Below are 19,289 nucleotides of genomic sequence, written 5' to 3' on the forward strand. Positions count from 1 at the left end.
TCTCTGAGCCCTTAACCCCAGCAGTTGGAACCTTCCACTTCTCATCTTTGGACTCCTGCCCTGTGCTTCCACCGCCTTACCTCCGCTTTTTCCTCTTATCAAGTTCCTCCTCACAGGTCATTGTCCAGCTCTCAGGGATTTGCTGTCAAAAGGCCGCCCATGGTTCCCACAACCCTCAGTTCCTACCTTCCTGCTTCTTTGGGAACTCAGCACATTCCCCATATTAAAACCCTCTGCATGTTGTATAATCCACCCCCTGAGCTAAGTGTTTCCTGAGAGCCAGCTTCATTTCTCTTTCATCTTTGTCTCCCTGTGCTCAGCATTTTGGTAGTAAGTGAGTGAGCACTAACAGAACTGAAATGTAAAGTCCATTTTTTTTGGTCCCAGACTTCCAGTTTTCATAGTAATTTTACTTTCTCACTTGGCAGGCTTGAAGATGAAAGTGGATACATAGGAAATAGTTTAAATTAGACTGAAATTAGTGTTTTCTCTAGTTTGTGTTTCTTATTTTAAGAGAGGCAGATCTCTGGCTCTATCCAATAGGATAGCACCAAATATGTGGTTATTTAAACTAATTAGAAGTATCTAACATTAAAATTTTAGTTTCTCATTCTCTCTAGCCACATTTCAAGTACGCAGAAGCTTCATGTGGCTACTGGCTACCGTATTGGGCAGCTTAGAATGGAATATTTCCATCAGTACGCTGAATCTCTGACTTTTACTCTTAACTGTCCCCTCTGAGCGCACTCTTCCGTCTCTTCCAACGTCGCTTCCCTTATAACCATCATCATCCTTATTGTCTGTAATTGCCTGCGTCTTTATTTTTTAAACTTTATAAATCCACGAAGTACTTGTTGAGAGCCTACTATGAAGTGTGGCAGATACAATATTAGGATGCTCAGATAAATTAGAATTTTTTTTTATTGTTGACACTATTACGGTCATCCCCCACCTGCGTCTTTGAATAGACTGAGGGATCCAGTTGTCAGGAACTGTTTCTTACGGTTTTATCGATAACTCCAGTGTTTAGCTTCGCAGCCCAGGCAGATAAGTAGGCGGTCAGTAAATGTTTAATGACTAAGTGACAGATGGGAGAGACCTTCCAGATACACCAGTTTCAAGTTCTTTCCCCATCCTGACCCGTTCCTCTTAAGTCTCTGGCGTTTTGGTTTCTAAGCTTGCTTATAGGCATCGCCCCAAAGAACTGAGCGAAGCGCGGTGCATCTGCTGGGATTGCTGCACCCTAGGCCGCCGCAGCCAGTTGGGGCGTCCTATGCTCTTGGGCCCCGCCCCTTCCCGCCCTCGCCCCGCCCAGCCCTCACGCGGTTCTGGCTAAGTCCATGAGTCCGCGCCTCCACTGCCGGCTTGTCACTGCGCAAGTGCGGCGGAGAGCGTGGGGCATCTTGAGGCTGCGGGCTGCGGACCTTTAGGAGCACGGGGGTTTGCGGCCTGCGTCCCGCAGGCTCCAGCCGCTCATTTCCAGAGGCAGCAAGGCATAGCGAGTAGATTCTCCCTGCGCCCTGGGCTTGTGGCCATGGAGAATCAGGTGCTGACGCCGCACGTCTACTGGGCTCAGCGACACCGCGAGCTGTATCTGCGCGTGGAGCTGAGTGATGTGCAGGTAAAGGCCGGATCCCGGCGGCGGGACCAGCGCAGGGTCGGGGGCTCCCAGGACTCACCGAGACCCACCCGGATCCCCTGGTCCTTTGTCCGGGTGCCTGCAGGAGAGCCTGCTGTGCGCCGACGGGGTCTGGGACAGGGTGCACTCACGGCTTCCAGCGTCGCGTAGGAGCTAGCCCTTGTCGAGGAGAACCCGCAGGCCCGAGAGCCACGACCCCTGAGGATAGCAGGTACTTTCGGGTGCTTCGTGCGTCTCGCCGGGGCCTCGGAGTCTGCCCTGGGCCTCTTCTTTGTTCGTCGTCTTCGGCTTGATGGAGCTGGAGCCCGGTCCTGCAGGCCTGGCGGTCAGAGTTTGGGTTTGCTGAGGCCGTTGCAGGGGTAGGAGGAACTCATTGGGTGAAGGGTGCAGTGTGACACTGTCTTGCTGGGCCGTGGTTAGAGGTCTAGCGCTGGTCGGAGAGGTCTAATCGGTCCCTTCCAACCTCACGAGGCCTGTCGCTGCCTCAGAGGGGCCACACCCACCCCCCAACCGTTCAGTAATGGAAATTATTCTTGTTCATTTTCAAACCCAGAAGACCTCGAAGAAATGGTCTTTACCCCTTGTTCCGAAGCTTGTGAGCTCAGGTTTGCTGAGTTGCATAGAGAACTTAAAAATTATTTTAAGTTACATTGAGTATTTATGCTCGATACCATTGGTTCCTTCTGTGACCAAGCTGAGGCCTCTGCAATGGTGGCGAGGTCTGGACCTGAGTACTCCCCTGTTTCTTTCCAAACCGTCCAGGATTCCAGTCTTTGAGGAACTGGAGTTTTTGATCTGGAATGTTCTTTCTACAGTCATCCTTACTCCCTACTCTCCTTGACACCCACGGTACTTTGCATCGTCCTTTATTCTACTTACACTCTCTCTGAATTTATGTTTGGATCTGTCAGCCTGTCTGGCATGTTGTCTTGCAAAGTGTAGGTGCACTTTGAGTGTGAACTTGAATTTATTGAATTTAATCTTTACATCTGGAATATAAACCTGTTTCCCCATTGAAAGATAAAAGACACCACTGGCCAGAATGCCTTTAAGCAGGCTGTCTCATTGCACAGTGTGTCATTTAATATGTTAAATGAGGCTGAATTATACTTTTGCCTACAAGATTGAATAAATGTTTTGTGTTGCCTGTCTCTTCTGTGCCTCAGGGTGTATTAATAAAAAAACAGAAAACAAAGATTTTGTAGATAGGGAACAAAGCCTCCATCTAGAGAAGGCTTTTTCCAGCAATCGATAAGAAAAGTCTGTGACAGTCTCTCTCTTTAAGTGTTTAGCCCTATGTGGACTAGTGATTTTCAACCTGTGTGCCGCAAGAATTTTTAAAACATGTAATATCTGGCTATTTTGTTGGGCACTGACCTCTTTTCCCTTAGAGTGTGAAAAAAATGACAATAGCCAACGCACAAACAATAGCTGTCCAGTGTGAAGGAATCAAAATTATACTTATTTTTTTGTCAGATTGGCAAAAAATAGAATATATGTTTTGGTGTGCCACAGGATTTTGGTGATTGGTTTGTGTGTGCCAGGAGATGAAAAAGGTTGAAAATCACTGATGTATCCCAATTAAATAAACTCAGACTCTGCCCTCTCTAGATGTCTGTGGGGTAAGGATCCAGTATTCTGGGGTACTTTTGAAGCCACAAACAGAAAAGTTGTTTTTAGGGGGGAAAGAAGTGGCGGTGGTGGGGAGAAGTGGAAGTTAGTTGGATGAGTGAAAGAATGCATTATAGTTACGTTTTTTCCTAAAAGGTTTAACCTTTACTTAGGAAACATGACCACATGTCAATCCTATTTGGTATATTTAAAAATATAAAGTTATATGTTTAAAATATAGTTAAAGTAAAAAAACGTAAAGGTGGAGAAAAATGGATTTTCTTTTGGAAAGAGAAATTCATTTTTTAACTTTTGGGAAAAAAGTAAATCTTTTTTTCTCCAGCTGAGTTTTTCCCTGTAATATTTCCTATGTCTAACTCTGAGGCATCCAATTCAGCTACCATTATTTTAAAGCAACAAGTTCATACCATTCATAAAAGAAATCTACCACATGTGAGACACTGCAGTTACAAAGGTGAATTAGACAGATTTGGCGTTCTAAAGGCTTCCTATCTAGAAGGAAGCATAGTATTTACAAACAAAGCATTCTGTGCATGAGTATGTTTATTGATAAAATTGAACTTGAATGTTGAACTAGGTCCCTGGTGTTAAAAGGAATTTGTTACTTCTCCTTCGTTTAGTTCGAGATGACTTCCAGAAGTAAAGTGAATTCTTGTCAAACTGAGATTGGGAGAAGTTTTTAGAGAGAGAAAGGCACAGACTTAGATGATCTGACTTGTACCAAGTGAATGCCCTGTAGCCAAAGACTGCCAAGAACACACTATTTAAACAAATTGGGTTTATTATCTTTTCAGCAAGGAAAGGCATGGAGAACTGTGGGATGTTTTGAAAGGGCATTGAAAGAACTGCTGTAGGATGTGGACTTCGGAGATTCAGGAATGGTCTCAGGGAGCCGGATTTCCTTTCTGTGCTGCTGTAAAATGGAGGCAAGTCTATGGTTGGCCATCTAAATAAACCTAATCTATAGGGAAGAGATTAGCACAAGAATAAAACTTTTCATAGTTGGTAGGGAAGTAGAGTGGAAGGAAGGGCGTCTGGTGTCTTATGGGTGACATAGTGGCCATATTTCTGTGCTTACACAAAATTGCAAAATGGCCTGTGTCTCATTTTATCAAGGTTTCAGAATAACCTTGTCTCAGGTCCGTGTTCTGTGAGGTTGTTTATGTCCAGTAGGAGAATAACATGTTTTAGCAGTGAGTGCCAAGCCAGCTTTTGAATGTCAGGGCTGCTCTTTATTTTATTATTTTTAAATTATTATTTTTTCATTCACTGGTCTGTGTCGGACCTGTGAAACTGGTGATACTGGCTCAGGATGAATTAATTCATGTGTTCATTCAGTGGGAACGTTTGTGGAGTACCTACTCTTGTCTCTTGTTCCAGGTGCCGGGTTGTTGGACAGCTGTCTGTTGCCCCCTGCTCTGTAGCTTATGTGTGAGTTTTAGTATTGATTTCCAGTTTGGGGGCATCAGCTCTGCTTCCCTCCCTTTCTGAGACAGAACCATCTTTTTTTTTTTTTGAGAGAGAGAGAGACAGATAAATTTGTTTAAAAATGCAACTTACAAAAACTCACATCTCTCTTCTATTCTGTCTTTGGAGGGTTAGTGGCTGATGAGAAACCACGCTTATGTGAGGAGAAATGTGCACAATAAAGATTTCAGCAGCTGCCTTGTCTGTGTTTGAGGTGAGCAGCAGCGAAGAGGCTAGCTGGAATCCAGGGGGTTAGGACAAGGGTACTTTCAGAATAGAATTCATTTTCCAGATAAGCATAATGGGCAGATTTGTGTCAGCAAACACAGTTGGTAAAGCATTTGTTCACGTATCAGGGCTTTAGTTTGTTTGTTTTGGTTGTGTGTGGATAAAGTGCATAGCCCTGAGACTGACCTTGCCCTTGTCCAGCAGAGCCTGGTGGGAAGAGTGGTAACTGAAGTCTCGAGACCGGGGCCTTGCTCTTCTCCCTACTGTCTGGTGGCCGTGGATGATTCACTTAACCGTCATGGACCTTGGCCTTTTCATCCAAATAAATGGGAATAATAGTAACTAATTAGCAGGATTGTTTTGAGGTTTGAATTGGATATTGGATTTGGAAGTGCTTTGTAAATTCTGGTGCACTCAAGTGTAAGGAATTATTCCTGTTACGTTAAACCTTCATTGAGAGAAATACAAAGCAATAGAACAGAATAGAGTCTATTAGGTATGTCCATAGATGTAAACTTACCATACAACAGTGTGGCTTTCCAAAATAATATGGGAAAGGATGAGCCATTCAGGAAATTGTATTGGGGCAATTGGTAATCCAAATGGCAGAAATAGTAAGATGGCCTACATACAAAACAGTCAGTTCCAGATAGGTCAATAACCTAAAGGCATAAAGGAAGCAAAACTACTGAAAGAAAATATAGGAGACTGTGTGGTGTTGGAACAGGGAAGAATGCATTCGTCAAGACACAGAAAACAAAAACCTTGAAAAAGATTGACAGATTTAAGACATGCTTGAAGCAGGTATTGTGGGAAATATCACTAACAAGTAACTAGTACTTGAATATATAGAGACCTACCTACAGATCAATAAGAAAAAGACATATTAGCCAATAGAAAAAAGGGTAGATAACAAAAGCAGTTTAGAGTGAAAGGAAACAGGAATGACTAATAAACTTGACCTCACTTATAATCAGGGACACTTAAGTGAAAATGATAGGACATTACTTCTCACATTAGATTGTGAAAAATGAAGTCTAACATTACCAACTGTTGGCAAGGATGTTCAACAATGTTTTTATATAGTTGGTGGTGGGAGTACTAACTGGTACAACTGGTTTGGAGAGCAGTTTGGCACTGTGTAGTCAAGCTCAAGATGTGCGTATCCTTATGACTTAGTTTTGCTCCTTAGAGAAGCTCTTCCATTCATGTACAAGGAGACAGCATATTCATTGCAACAAATTTTTTTTTGAGAGAGGGGAAGGAAAGGAGAAAGAGGAAGAGAAACATCCATGTGGGAGAGCAACATCGATTGGTGGCCTCTCAACACGCCCCCAACTGGGGACCTGGCTGGATACAAACCAGTGACCTTTCAGTTTGTAGGCTGGTGCTCAGCCTACTGAGCCACACCAGCCAGGGTTGCAGCAAAAAGGTTCCAATCCATCTTAAGTCTTATCAACAAGAGAATCGATAGATTGTGGTGTATGCACACAATGGCACACTGTGTAACAGCTAAAATAAATGAGACAGAACTGCTCTTATCTATAATGATAAAACTCAGAAATATAAACTAGAAAGCAAGTTGAAGAATTCTATTAAAGACAGTGAAACCATGTATGTCAAATGTAACATAAAACTTTGTGTAATAAAGAATGTGCAACATGTTATAAATGAATGAAGAGCTACAGCCAGGGTGATAAGCTCCAGTTTTGAAATAGTGAGTGCCCATGGGATGGGGTGTGTCTGAGAGAAAGGGAGGGCAATGGGATTGGGGAATTGGGAAATTGTGCCCATAGCTGTTTTATTTCTTTGAGGGGAAAAACTTGATGCAAGTAAAGCAAAATGCTGATAGATGATAGGTGCCGTGGTGATCACTCAGTTTTTCTGTGTGACCGATTGCCTGAAATATCTTATAACAAAGATTAAATAAGCCTAAGCTGTTCGGAACCACAGTGCAAGAACACTCATAAAGCAGTTAAGTCATCAAATGATTCCATCTCGGTTGAGCACCCACGATGGTGCAGGCACAGTGCTGGGTACTAGGGAGTTCGGTGAGCCTCATACTTCATAAGGCTTTTCTGCGTATAAGTTAATCACACATGCCAGCAAAGATAAATACTAACGATTCGAACTAGAAAGGAAACCACTGTCTAAAGAGTTAGGTAGCAGATAGTTCATGGGATTCTAGTTCTGTCAGAAATTGTGAAAATGGAGTGAATTGACTTAATTTCATTTTATTAAATAGTAATTGAGGCATTAGGGATTCAGATGAATACGACACAGTCCCTACCATCAGAGAACTCAGTTCTGGAGGAGCAGATAAAGCAATGAACATTAACTACAGAACAGTGCGATGAGTATTATAGTAAAGGTGAAGACAAGGTAGTAAGAATGCTATTCATTTTGGTGTTGGAAGTGAGTAGGTGAGAAGAGGAATTAACATTTTGTTAGTGTGGGGAGCTAGATATTAATAAAGGAAGGAAGCAAAGGGAACCAGACATTGTTATGCATAATAAACTAGGGAGCTGCAGCTTCGCACACTCCCCAGGGTGCTGCAGCATTTCCCCCCACCCTCCTACCAAGGGGATTAACAACAGAAGGACTGGCTCTCCAGTCTCCCCAGGGTACAACTGGTCCACTGGCCCACGCTATGGGTTGGGGGGAGGAATAACACAATAAAGGGGAAATTCCTCTGCTGGGCACATGCCTGATAGAAGCCAACATGGTGCAGGGGGAGGTCCTTCTACTTTGAGGTGTGCACAGTAGGAGCCAAAATGGTGACCATAGAGGCCTGTCTGTCTAGCCTATGAAAAGGATATTGGTAAGGGACTCAGAACACCCCTCCACCCCAAGATGTAGGCTATGGATTGGTTAGGGGGAGGAGCCAAGAGCAGCCTTCAAAGGATTGGGAAGTTGATTGGTTAGTTTGAAAGCATGCCTGGTCCTTCCCAAGCGTAAGATAATATAATCAGCTTAATAAAGGCAAGATTTCCCCCTCTCCCTACCCTCCCTTCCCACAATATGTGTTGGTTCATCGGCTCATGCATTCTCTCTCCATAGCAGCCATGTGGGCCTAGCAGTCGCCTGCGGCCCGACAGCTGGGCAGACTCCAAGTGTAGGCTTCAAGCACCAGCCGGAATGCAGCCATGAACAGAGACTTGCATCAGCCAGACAGGAACAAAGGCTGCACTGGACTGAACTTTGGCATGGAACAAAATTTCTGGACACTGGCCCTATTTCGGGGCCTGATGAAGACAAGGCAGGACTTTTTCCACGGTGGGATGGACAGAGATGAGACATGGGGAACCTGGGGGCAGCCTTCCATTTCTGTTCCAATAAACCTCACCACTACACCTCATTCTCTTGTGCGTGGGTCCTCCCAAATGCTTTTTTTTGCGACTGCAAAAGAACCCTACACCCACTGGCAACAATTTGACCTGCACTTTGAAAGATGAATAGAGATGGGAACTTAGAAGAGCATTCTAGTCAGAGGGAAAAAGGCAACCATAATGTGAGTGCTTACTAGATGCCAGGCTCTTTATATGTTATTATAGTTGTCACAACAGTCTTGTGAAATAAGGGGGTTTATTGTTTCTCTAAAAAATGATGATAGTTGCTGTGGATTTGAAAGGGAATGAAGGGATAAGTATGATACAACTAGGATTTATACCAAGTGCATTTGACTTCAGACACCTTTTATTCTTTTCTTTATTCACTTCTCTTTTCATAAGCAAAAGCACAATTAAATTTCTAGTAAAACATGGGCTAAGTTGAGCAAATCGACCTTTCTGCTAAAAATAACTTAAAGTGTTCAATATAAATCTTAAAATCATCATGGAGTCAACAAATTGGAAAATAAAGTGGGAACTCAGAGAGGCAGGCTGAATTCTGAAATTGTTTTTGCCATGAGAACATTTACTCAACTGCATGAACTTGAACTCTGGTTTTGACAGCCTGACAGAGTGCAGGGGGCAGAAGTAAGATCTGGTCCTACCAGAGATGCGCTGTGTAATAGGAAACCCTTCTTCCCCTACTGACTGTGCTTCAGAGGGCCACACACCTCTAAGAAGAGGGGTGAATTGGGGGTCAAACCACACTGCCTTCCTACCCCCATGGTTCCTACCCCCAATGCACCTGCACTGAACCAAGTAGAAGAAAAGGTCCTTGAGGACTTAAAACTGTTAGTTGGCTCTCAAAAGATTCTGTAGCCCAAATTTACACAACTCTGGAGACCCAAAACCCCTCGAGCCATGAATTTAGTTGAAAGTGGTCTAAACTGAGGGCGCCCAGGTGCCTGGCTGATGCGAGTGCAGACCCTTGTACTGTAGCCGGGCCGGTTGATCAGATAAGAGTCTTAAGCAAAAATGTATTTTTAGAGCTGAAAAGGTACGGAAAGTTTGTGATAGAAGTTTCAATTCACCAGGATGACATAACAATATGAAACTTATATATAACTAGTAACATGGCCTCTATAATATGGAAATTAACAGAAGTACAAGGAGAAATAGACAAGCTTAAAATAGTGATTTTTCAGTAATTGATAGAATAAAATTCCCTAAGAACAGATTATGTGAACAAATAATTATCAATCAGCCCAATAGGTACATATAGAACATCCCATCTAATAATTCCAAAATATGCATTCTTTTAAAGTTTACTCAGAACATCACAGAATTTTACTATATACTGCTTCCTCAAGCAAGTCTCCACAAATTTGAAAGGGTTAAAATCATACAGAGCATTAATGTTCTTTGATCACAGTGTAGCTGAGGTAGAAATTAATAACGTAAGTAGAAAATCCTGTGTTTGGCAGTTAAAAACATTTAGCTGCCAATGTTTTTTAAAATGAAAAACATTTCTCAGTGACCCGCGTTTCAGGGGAAAAGTCAGTGATGGAAATCAGGAAATGTTTTAGAGCGAGTGATAACGCAGCTGCTGCATCCAGGGCTTGAGAGACACAGCCAAAGCAGGAGCTGGCAGGAGATTTATATTTTTAAGTGCTTATATTTCAATTATTAATTAAAAGCAAAGAATGAAGTCTGAAGGTAAATAATGGTCTCTGAGTCAGTTTCAAGAAGTTAGAAAAAAATAGCAAATTCTTTCAAAGTTGAAGAAAAGAAAGAGCAGAAAGTTCTTGGAAAGATAATTAAAACCTCTTGATAAGAGCAAGACAAGCCATGTCAGTAATGAAAAAGACTTAACCATAGAAGCCACAAACATTAAAAAGCAAAGAGAATATAGAGTGTATGTCAGATAAAATGGGTAAATTCCTAGAAAGTAAAGATGGGTTCTACCAAAGAGATGGAAAACCTAAATAGCACAATGACAAATAAATCAGTAGTGAAACAAATTTTCCCACAAAAGGAAGTTCCCAGGTTTGCGTGGCTTCATAATTGACTCTACCAAACATTTCCAGAAGTAATTTTATTAGTTATCTGTTGCTGCATAACAAATCTCCCCAAAATGTAGTGGCCTTAAAACAATAGTCATTTATCATCTCTTGGTTTCTGTGGGTCCCTCGGAAGGACCAGGGTGGTTGTGGCTGGAGATCTTTCTTCACCAGGCTGTAGTCAGAGGTCCGTCCTGTGCTAGTCTGGGACACTCACTTCAAGGCTGTCTCCCTCACCTTGGCGGCAAATTGATGTCCACGAGTTAGTTTTCCAGGTGGGCCTTCACACAGGACTGCTCGAGTCTCCATATGACGTGGACCCGGAGCGAACAGTCCAAGATGTCTGGATGGATGCTTCAGTGACTTACGACCTGCCCTCAGAAGTCACATTGTTGTCTCCACTGTGTTTTGTCGGTTATTCAGATTACACGTGACGTCAGTTAGGAGAAGGGGACTACACGGAGTGTAAATACCAGGGGGCAAGGCTCGCTGGGGGTGGCCTAAAAGGCTGGCTGCCCCCTAGACTTGTACTTACATTTTTTGGGGGGGGAAAGGTAGAGAGAGACAGAGAGAGGTAACACTCTCCAACTCATGAGGCAGATAGAGATTATAGGCCAATCTTTCTTATAAATATAGATGTTAAATTTTCTATCCTCACCCTGGGAGATTTTTATATGTTGGGAGAGGAAGGGAGAGAGAGAATCTTCGATGTGAAAGAGAAACATCAATTGGTTGCCTCCTGTATGCATCAGGACCCGGGATCAAACTCGCAACCTAGGGATGTGCCCTGACGGGGAATAGAACCTGTAACCTTTCGGTTACGGGCTGACGCTCCAACCAACTGAGCCACACCGGCCAGGGCAAAATGTTAATTTTTTGTTGCTTCAGGGTCTCATTTCAGTTTTGAACTTGTTTCTGGCATAAGCATTTTTAACTGAAATATCCCTCCACTGCCACCACCTTTGGAGAAGCTAAGCCCGAAATGCCCAGTGCCCTGCTGGGTTGGAGCTGCCCTTATTGCTGACTTGGCGTCTGGAGTCGGGCTCCGAGAAGTGCTGACTGCACTCTGGGACCCGTGCTGTGGCTAGCCCCTTAGACCTTGGTTGCGCATATTTGTCTGTCTGAGGAGAGTAAATGGGGCCTCCAACCTCCATTTTTCCTTCCATGCGACTTAGGGTATGGGAGACAGAGTTGGGGGAAGAAGTGACCTAGGTAGGAAACGTACTTCCAAGACATCCCAGAACTCTAGCTTTCACAGTAATATTGACATCAAAACCCTGTTTCCCTTGCGTACCCCTGGAAGTGTAGCCTTCTTTGATTTGGTTCCCTAACTCCCACTTCCTGCCACAGAGAGCATCTAGATTATTACCTTCTTTGGGAGAGCTTCTGAGCCTGAAATCTGCACTCCCACTGGGGAGGTTCTCATTGTAAAGCTTGGCTCCAATGCTCTATTATTTCCCTTTTCCGAACATGCCTGGCTATGAATAGAGCATGCGGGCCCTCACCACCAGGTAGTGTACTTGGTCTCCAACCTGCTCTCTGTCGCGTTGGGTTCCTTTGATGCGTGATGGAGCACAGAGAGGGAGCCCACAGGAGAAATGAGCGAGCTAATTACGGCACTGAACACATGCTGCTGCTTTCTTACTAACTTTGAGCTGGGAGGTAGGAGGTGAGTTGTTTCTCATCCACTGGACAAAGAGTTAAGTAGTTTGACTTTAAATTATGCTGCTAAAGGCACATAGCAACCTCTGGGAACAAAGAAATGAACAATTTGGAGAATTTCGATCACTTTTAGTTTTCCTTTGCATGGAGGTTAAGAGTGTGCAGCCTGAGGTTAAGGCACTGCATGTTTCATTTTCATCCACAGCCCTTCGCTCTGCCTGTTGGAGTTAATTTGTTCTTCGTGTTGGAACACAGGTCTTACGTTTGGTGAAGCTCTCCCCAACCATTCTGTTCCCGTCGTGCTTGTGGACTGAGCTGTAACACTTAGTGCTGGTTACTACTCTTTTGGTTTTGAGTGTATGTTATTTGATGCTATTTGATATCTTTTCACTGGAAATGACTCATCTGTTCCACTAGATTCCCTGCCTGCACAGCTCAGGGACTGAGTCTTAAAAATCTGTGCATTTCCCTATAACACCTCTCCCACCGCACCTTGCACTGTTTGCAGTTATCAGAATGGATTGGCTTAGTGTCTGATCATTCGCGCCATTAGGGCAGTTTAGGGCCCTCCTTGCAGTAGACTACGATCTCAGATGGGTACAGATAGACATAGAGAAATCCTACACACAGATGTGAGTAAATGATTAAATGTATTTTCTGGGGGTGGCACAGGGTAGGAGGTTGAGTCCCCAAGGGGGAAGGATAGAGGGAAGTAAGCCCCTGGTTTTAATTCCATTTTTCTCTCATTAAAATCCCCTTCTTGCATCCTTGGTCTCTTTTCACAGAATCCTGCCATCAGCATCAATGAAAATGTACTGCATTTCAAAGGTCAGTATTCGGGCAGATGCTCCTAGCTCCTTACACAGCTAAAGAAGCATAGTGGTGGTTTCTTTTTATTTTATGTATTTGTTTTATTCACTTTCTATTTATGCATACCTCTCTGATACTCTTGGGGCAAACTAGATTGTTTTTGAAATACATGGTTAAGAAAGTCCAAGAATTTGTTTAAAATCCTGGTATGCCCTCAGAGAGGCAGTGGATACAGCAAAAAAGAATCCTGGGCTAGAAATAAGGAGTTCTGTCTTTTAGCTCTCGTTCTGCTACTACCTCAGACGACTTTTTGGCTTCTCTGGACCTACGAATATAAAATAGAGGGGTGGGTTATAAGCTGTGTTTCTCAAACTTGAGGACCCACAGACATTTGAAATTATGAGGTCAGCATCCTACAGGGCGACAGACCCAGGTTGGGACACATGTTAGGAGTAAATATGGTCACTGAGAGTGATACTTGGCTTCATCGAAGCTGTGAACAGATGCAGACACAGCCACTGAACTTGTGTGGTAGTGCTTGCTTACAAGGTAGCCATCCAGATCGAGGTCCCCGACCCCTGGGCTGTGGACCGGACGGGTCCATGGCAGTCAGGAACTGGACCCGCACAGCAGGTGAGCGGCTGGGCGAGTGCCCGAAGCTGTGCTCTCATTACCGCCTGAGCTCTGCCTCCTGGCCCCCCACTCCTCGCCCGTGGGAAAATTGTCTTTCATGAAACTGGTCCCCGGTGCCAAAAAGGTTGGGGGTCGCTGATCTAGATGATCTTTGTTTTGTTTTGTTTTTTGAAAGCATATAATGAAATAACACCCCCCCCACCGCAGTTTTCTCAATGAGGTTGTGTGGCTCCCTGATATGACGCTTGCAGACCAGTTTGAGAAACGCTTACTCTAGGTGGCGTGTAAAGCTTTTCTCGCTGATGGTCTTGGATTCTGTGAACCTGCCTCCCTCTCCCGTTTCCTTGGTTCATCGTCACACTTGCTGCTTTGCCTCAGGGCAGGTCTGGATTCCTTGTTAACCCAACGGCTGGGATTCTCCCCAATCTCTTTCTGTACTAGTGTCTTGGAATGTCATTGCTAAGTGACTGGGGTTATGGGACATTGACCAGTTTCTGTTTTACATGAGATTCCATTTGCCTTAATTTACTCGCCTGACTTTTGTATGTACTTTTCAAGATGAGAGCAGTGGTGGCAGCAGCTCAGGTTTTATTTTATTTTATTTTATTTAAATTTTATTTTTGTTCTGTTTTATTTTTGTTTTGTTTTGTTATTTTTTTGGAGTTACACATTTAAAAGGAAGTTAAAGTGATAAAAGTGTATCTTGCCACTCGGAGCTCACAGACTATACTACCTTCAGGAATTTATGGTCTTAGGGGACGGCAGTTACATGCAAATGTTAGGCAGGTTCTACTGCACGTGGCCAGATGAGGGAAGAGAACCGAACTGATAGACAGTCAGTCGGAGGAGAGGGAGTGTCCGCAGTCACTGGCACCGGGCATGACTGGCGTGAGGGAAGGAGCCCTGTCAGGGCACAGGGCTGGCGGAACGGTCAACCCCCATACTTTCCTCCCACTGCCTTTTGTCCTGTCTTAGGAATGAGCTGAGAAGATTGTTTATCTCTTTTATGTTACATTTGGGATGTGCCAAAGGAGAAGTCAGCGTCTCCATTTTCTCTCCCTGGTTGGGAGGTGTTGGGTCCAGAGTCTTCTTTGAGACCATCCAGCATTTCTGTGCCCTGCAACTTCCCTTAACCTGCTGCTTTTCTGCTTTGGACTCAGCACCAAAGTACAAGGGAAAGTTAGATTTATATCTGTGTGATACCTTGGGCCTTGCTTTCAGTATTCTTTTTCCTGCTTATTATTTGCACTGGGCATTGCCAGGGCTGTGGTGGAAGATTGAGTCAATACCCTGGAACTGACCCGCAGAAGGACAAGTGGGGATAAGCGTTTGTCCGGCTTTACCTGTTAAGTAGCTCTTCACGGGTGCTCACCCATTCCGGCAGAACCTGTTAATATTTGCATACTTCTGAAAGAGCTGCAGAGAGCTTTTGGATAGTCTTCTCTGCTCAGGTTCGCAGTAACCTGCATTTCTTTCCTTATAGCTCAGGGACATGGCGCCAAAGGAGACAACGTTTATGAGTTTTACCTGGAGTTCTTAGAGTTTGTGAAGCCAGAGGTAAGTTCTTTCCTTTCTATTTTAGGAAAAAATATTAGCCCCTTAGTGGACTGGGGAGCAGGGGTGGTGGGAAAGAAGATAAAGACCAAAGAAGAATATAGTTATTTTATTTGGAACACGTTTCAGCTACAGAGCCATGTGGAAGTCCTCTGCCACTTACCAGCAGTTTGCACAAGTCCCTTCACTTTCCTGAGTTCCAGTTTCCTTATGTGTTAAATGAAAGGTGGGGTTAGTGATCTCTTGGGTGTTTTCCAGCTCTGATATTCTCTTTTGTCAGTGATGACAGAGAGGAGCATGGCACCCATAGAGAGCAGAGCTACACAGGGCGGGTGAAACCCGCGAGGGGGCTGCTTTCATGCGACTTTGCCGGAGCGGCAGTCGAAATCAGAAAAGGCTGAGACAGTTGATCTTTAGAAAGAATGCTGAACATATACTGCAGTTTCCTGTCTCTCAGAGCTTGAGGAAGCTTCTGGAACAGGAGGCGAGAGAATCTAACATATGGTGTAGGTCAGTTTCCAGAATTATACTCCAATTTCTGGGGGCTGCGCACGTTGATCTCTGTCTGCAGGAGGTTTCAGTTGTTTTGGCTCTTTTGATAGTCAGCCGTCATTTAAATGGTGGAGAACTTGTCATGGGTCTTGCTTTGGAGGCAAAGGGAGAGGCCATGGAGAAGAATAATGAACTGGAACAGCCTCTAAGAATTTGAGTGTAGTTGGGAAGACTCCCTAGGCTGACTGCTGTGAAAAAGCCGTATCTGCTCCAGTACAGGTCTGGCCCTGACCAAACCTGTCTAAAACAAGGATTGTCTGTGCCAGAGACCACTAATCGTTTGAAATCAGTCATCTTCATGGGAGGAAAGTCTGCAAGGTGAGGATGCACTTGACAGTGACTGGATGTAGTGCCTTGCGTGTCATAGGTCTGGCAGGAGGTTTGTCTAGTTTCTGGTAGGATGACCAGGACTATCCGCCTTTCCTATCTCAGTTTCCTCCCATGTTGTTCCTTGGCAGAATCAGAAAGACGAATAACATTCTTCCCGGACGTCCCCTGTACCAGTCCTTGGTCTGGACTCGAGATGTTCTTTTGGTGTCAGGACTTGTAGGAACAGAGAAGGAAGGGGAATAAGCCTGCCCTGGCGCTTCTTTGTGTAGTCACACTGGTTTGGGACAGTTTCAGGGGAAGGACTCGGGAGTGGGAAGGAGAAGCCATCCTCACATTCTCATTTTCTCTCTTAGCCCGTTTACAAACTGACCCAGAGGCAGGTAAACATTACGGTACAGAAGAAGGTGAGTCAGTGGTGGGATCGACTCACCAAGCAGGAGAAGCGCCCGCTGTTTCTGGCCCCTGACTTTGATCGCTGGCTGGATGAGTCTGATGCAGAAATGGAGCTCAGAGCCAAGGTCAGTAGGCACCCTGGGATCTAGACAGAAATCATGAGAAACTCAAGTTATTTCAGCCACCTCGGATACTTATCAGGATCTGATAGAATAAATACAAATGATAAATTCAGTAATGACCCGGTGACTGATGGTCATCAGTTTTATAGACTGAACCTTCAAGAGATTTGTTTGACCACCCCCCCTGCCCCGTGATTACACTAGGGTGATTGGTTTGGGGGGAGGAAGACTTTAGAGGTTTCATTCATACCATGCTGTGTCATGGGTACGTTCTAGGACATATCACTGTTGACACTGGTCTTGCTCGGGTGGCCGAGGTGGTGTGTTTGTCAGGTCTCTTCACTGTAACGGTACCTCCCCTTCCCTTACTGTACTCTTCGGAGGAGCTCACTGTGCATAACCCACCCTTACGGAGTGGGGGTTGTGCTTCCCATCTTCAGGGTGGGGTATCTGCGTACTTTATTTGGAATTATTCTGCGTTGGAGATTATTCTCTCCCATTTATTTATTTAGTCATTAAAGAAAATACCAGTATGGACATGAATATTTATTTTATAGTTCGGGTTATAATTCAATACTATGGTATTTATTTTGTTGCTCAAATTGTTCCAGCTTTGGCAGTTAGAACTCCCTCAGCTGGCTATTAGGGCCCTTTGAAAAAGCTCAAGGCTTCTTCCTTTTGGGGCTCTTTCCCCCTTCCGCCCTCCATTCCTCCTTCCCACTCCACTTCCGCTCTTCCTTAATTTCTGGCAGTATAAACTGCTCCAGGCTTATTTTGTATATTCTCTCCTCCAGTCCTGGAATCAGCCATTCTTCAAAGAACTCTGTTCTTTTTATTACGGAAAAAAGGCGGTGGAAACCGAGATCTGGGCTCAAGTATGCTGACTGCGCGGGGGCACTACCCTCACTTGTAGGCCCTCACAGCCGACAGAGCAACGGGCTGAGCACATGCACGCTAGCTACGCCCAGCCATATAGCAGAAATATTTCTACATGTAGCCATCTATATAGTAACCTAATATGAGCTCATACTGAGGTAGAGACATGATTATAGATTCTAGAAAAATTATTCTAAAAATCTAGAGGTGTTAAAAAATAAAATAGAAGTCTGCTTTCTGCCTTAAATTTCTGTTTTGTTTCTATGGCAGTGACGATTCTGGATGTCTTTCCAGCTCTAAGATTGCAAGCCTACCCACTTTGTAGTTTGGAAGCCCGCTGATTGGCCTAGTTCTGGGAGCCTTGGATGGGCGTTCTGTGATGCTAACGCTACTTAGTTAGGAGGAGTCAGGCTTTTTGACTCCACAAACTAAGACATTTTCCCAAAGAACCATGGAGGCAGCTGGAGGAGGTAGCTTTCAGGGGGTCAGGTCACTTCTCCAGCATCTGGACTTTTGCAAGCATCTGGGAATTCTGACTTGTGTTCTTGGAAAACTTCTGTCCAAATTCTAGGAAGAAGAACGCCTGAATAAACTCAGAATTGAAAGCGAAGGCTCCCCTGAAAGTAAGTTGCCCTGCTGCAGTGGTGGTTCCCGGTTAGCTTGTGGCAGAGGTGGGTGTGGGTGAGTGTGAGGTGGTCGGAGAGCTAATGTGTAGGTGAGTGGACGGGCAAGCCTCAGTGCCCGGGGCTTACGCTGTGCACATCCACGTTAGAAGCCCTGCTTTGACTGTCTCCCTAGGGTTCAGAGCCTAACATCATCTGAGAATACCGGGCTGGTATAGCAGTATCGCAGAACCTTCGTCTCTTGGACTGGTCTAGTGTTAGGGGACAGCATGTGCTGCGTGGACACGTGGGAATATCCTCTAGGACCAAGGCTCTCCTCCTTCCAGCCTGGTGTTTTTCTCCCAACCAAGATCTTAAGGGCTGTGACACTGATAGGTGTGACTGTCAACCTTAACAAATCCATTGCTGTTTCTGTCTGTCCAGCCACTTACAAACAAGAACTTCAAGTGTATTATCTTCTGAGTGATACAGATTACCTTCCACAGCTAGCCAGTAAACTCTTTATACTGGTCTCCTGAGTGTGGAGCCAATGAATTCATCATAGCACCTGCGCTCTTAAGAGCTTACATTCGAGGGAGGGCTGTGAAAGCCCGTAAGTTAACACTGATGCTGAAAAATGATAAAAAGTGGCTCCTCGTTTGTTCATACTCTCTCAGGTTCTAGTGGTGCTTATTCAGCCTGCCATAAACGGGGAAGTTGTGGAGCAGTGGTTTTCAGACTATGTTTCAGATGCCCCTGGGGTGCCCAGAGATGCTTCGGACACGTAGGCCACCCAAGCATTCAGACTTCAGTCACAGCAACTCTGCTTTTGTGTTTTACGTATTGGTGCTGTCAGTCAAGCCATTGGTGCTGGCTTTTTTGGCCCCTTAGAATAAGATTGATTTTGCTAGCACACCACCGTTCAGTGTGTTTATCTGAGCATTGGCCGAGTGTGAAAGCAAGATATATATACTCTAGGGGTATGTCTGTGGCAGCAGGGTCGGAACCCCATAGCGCTTGTCTTAGGAATTATCCTTCCCTGTATCCTGCCCCTGTGGCTCAACCGTGACTTTAAGTTCCTCATTCCTTCCCTCACTCTAATTAGCCGAGTCTTCACAAACCTTAGGCTGAAGACAAAATGAATGTCCCTTATTCTCTTGCCTTTCAAGTTGGTAATCTTCCTCCTTCAGTTATATCCTCATTCTTCCCATCCTCCAAAGCCCAGATCGGATGCTTGCCTGACTCCCACTTCCCCAGTCTAATGTCATTTTCTCACCTTGAAATTTTCACAAGACATTACCTATCACTCTATCTTGTATTACGGTTTTAGATTGTAAGTTCTTTGAATCCCATCAGTGCCCCTTCGGACCTTGGACATTGGAGGTGTTCAGTTAGTGCTC

At 44.6% G+C, this 19,289-nt stretch overlaps 1 protein-coding gene across 1 annotated transcript in view; it reads left to right on the plus strand.

The window, feature by feature from the left end:
• The first annotated feature begins 1,336 nt into the window (after window positions 1–1,336).
• Window positions 1,337–19,289, plus strand: part of HACD3 (3-hydroxyacyl-CoA dehydratase 3) — a 34,860-nt gene continuing 16,907 nt past the window's right edge. Inside the window, exons 1-5 of the mRNA XM_037054152.1 lie at window positions 1,337–1,621; window positions 12,803–12,845; window positions 14,944–15,017; window positions 16,250–16,414; window positions 17,859–17,910. Coding sequence (XP_036910047.1) covers window positions 1,535–1,621; window positions 12,803–12,845; window positions 14,944–15,017; window positions 16,250–16,414; window positions 17,859–17,910 — 421 coding nt within the window. The 5' untranslated portion in view covers window positions 1,337–1,534. The remainder of the gene's footprint in view (window positions 1,622–12,802; window positions 12,846–14,943; window positions 15,018–16,249; window positions 16,415–17,858; window positions 17,911–19,289) is intronic.

This window comes from Sturnira hondurensis, unplaced genomic scaffold, assembly GCF_014824575.4.
Source record: "Sturnira hondurensis isolate 20B ecotype Veracruz unplaced genomic scaffold, ASM1482457v3 Scaffold0008196, whole genome shotgun sequence".
NCBI lineage: Eukaryota > Metazoa > Chordata > Mammalia > Chiroptera > Phyllostomidae > Sturnira > Sturnira hondurensis.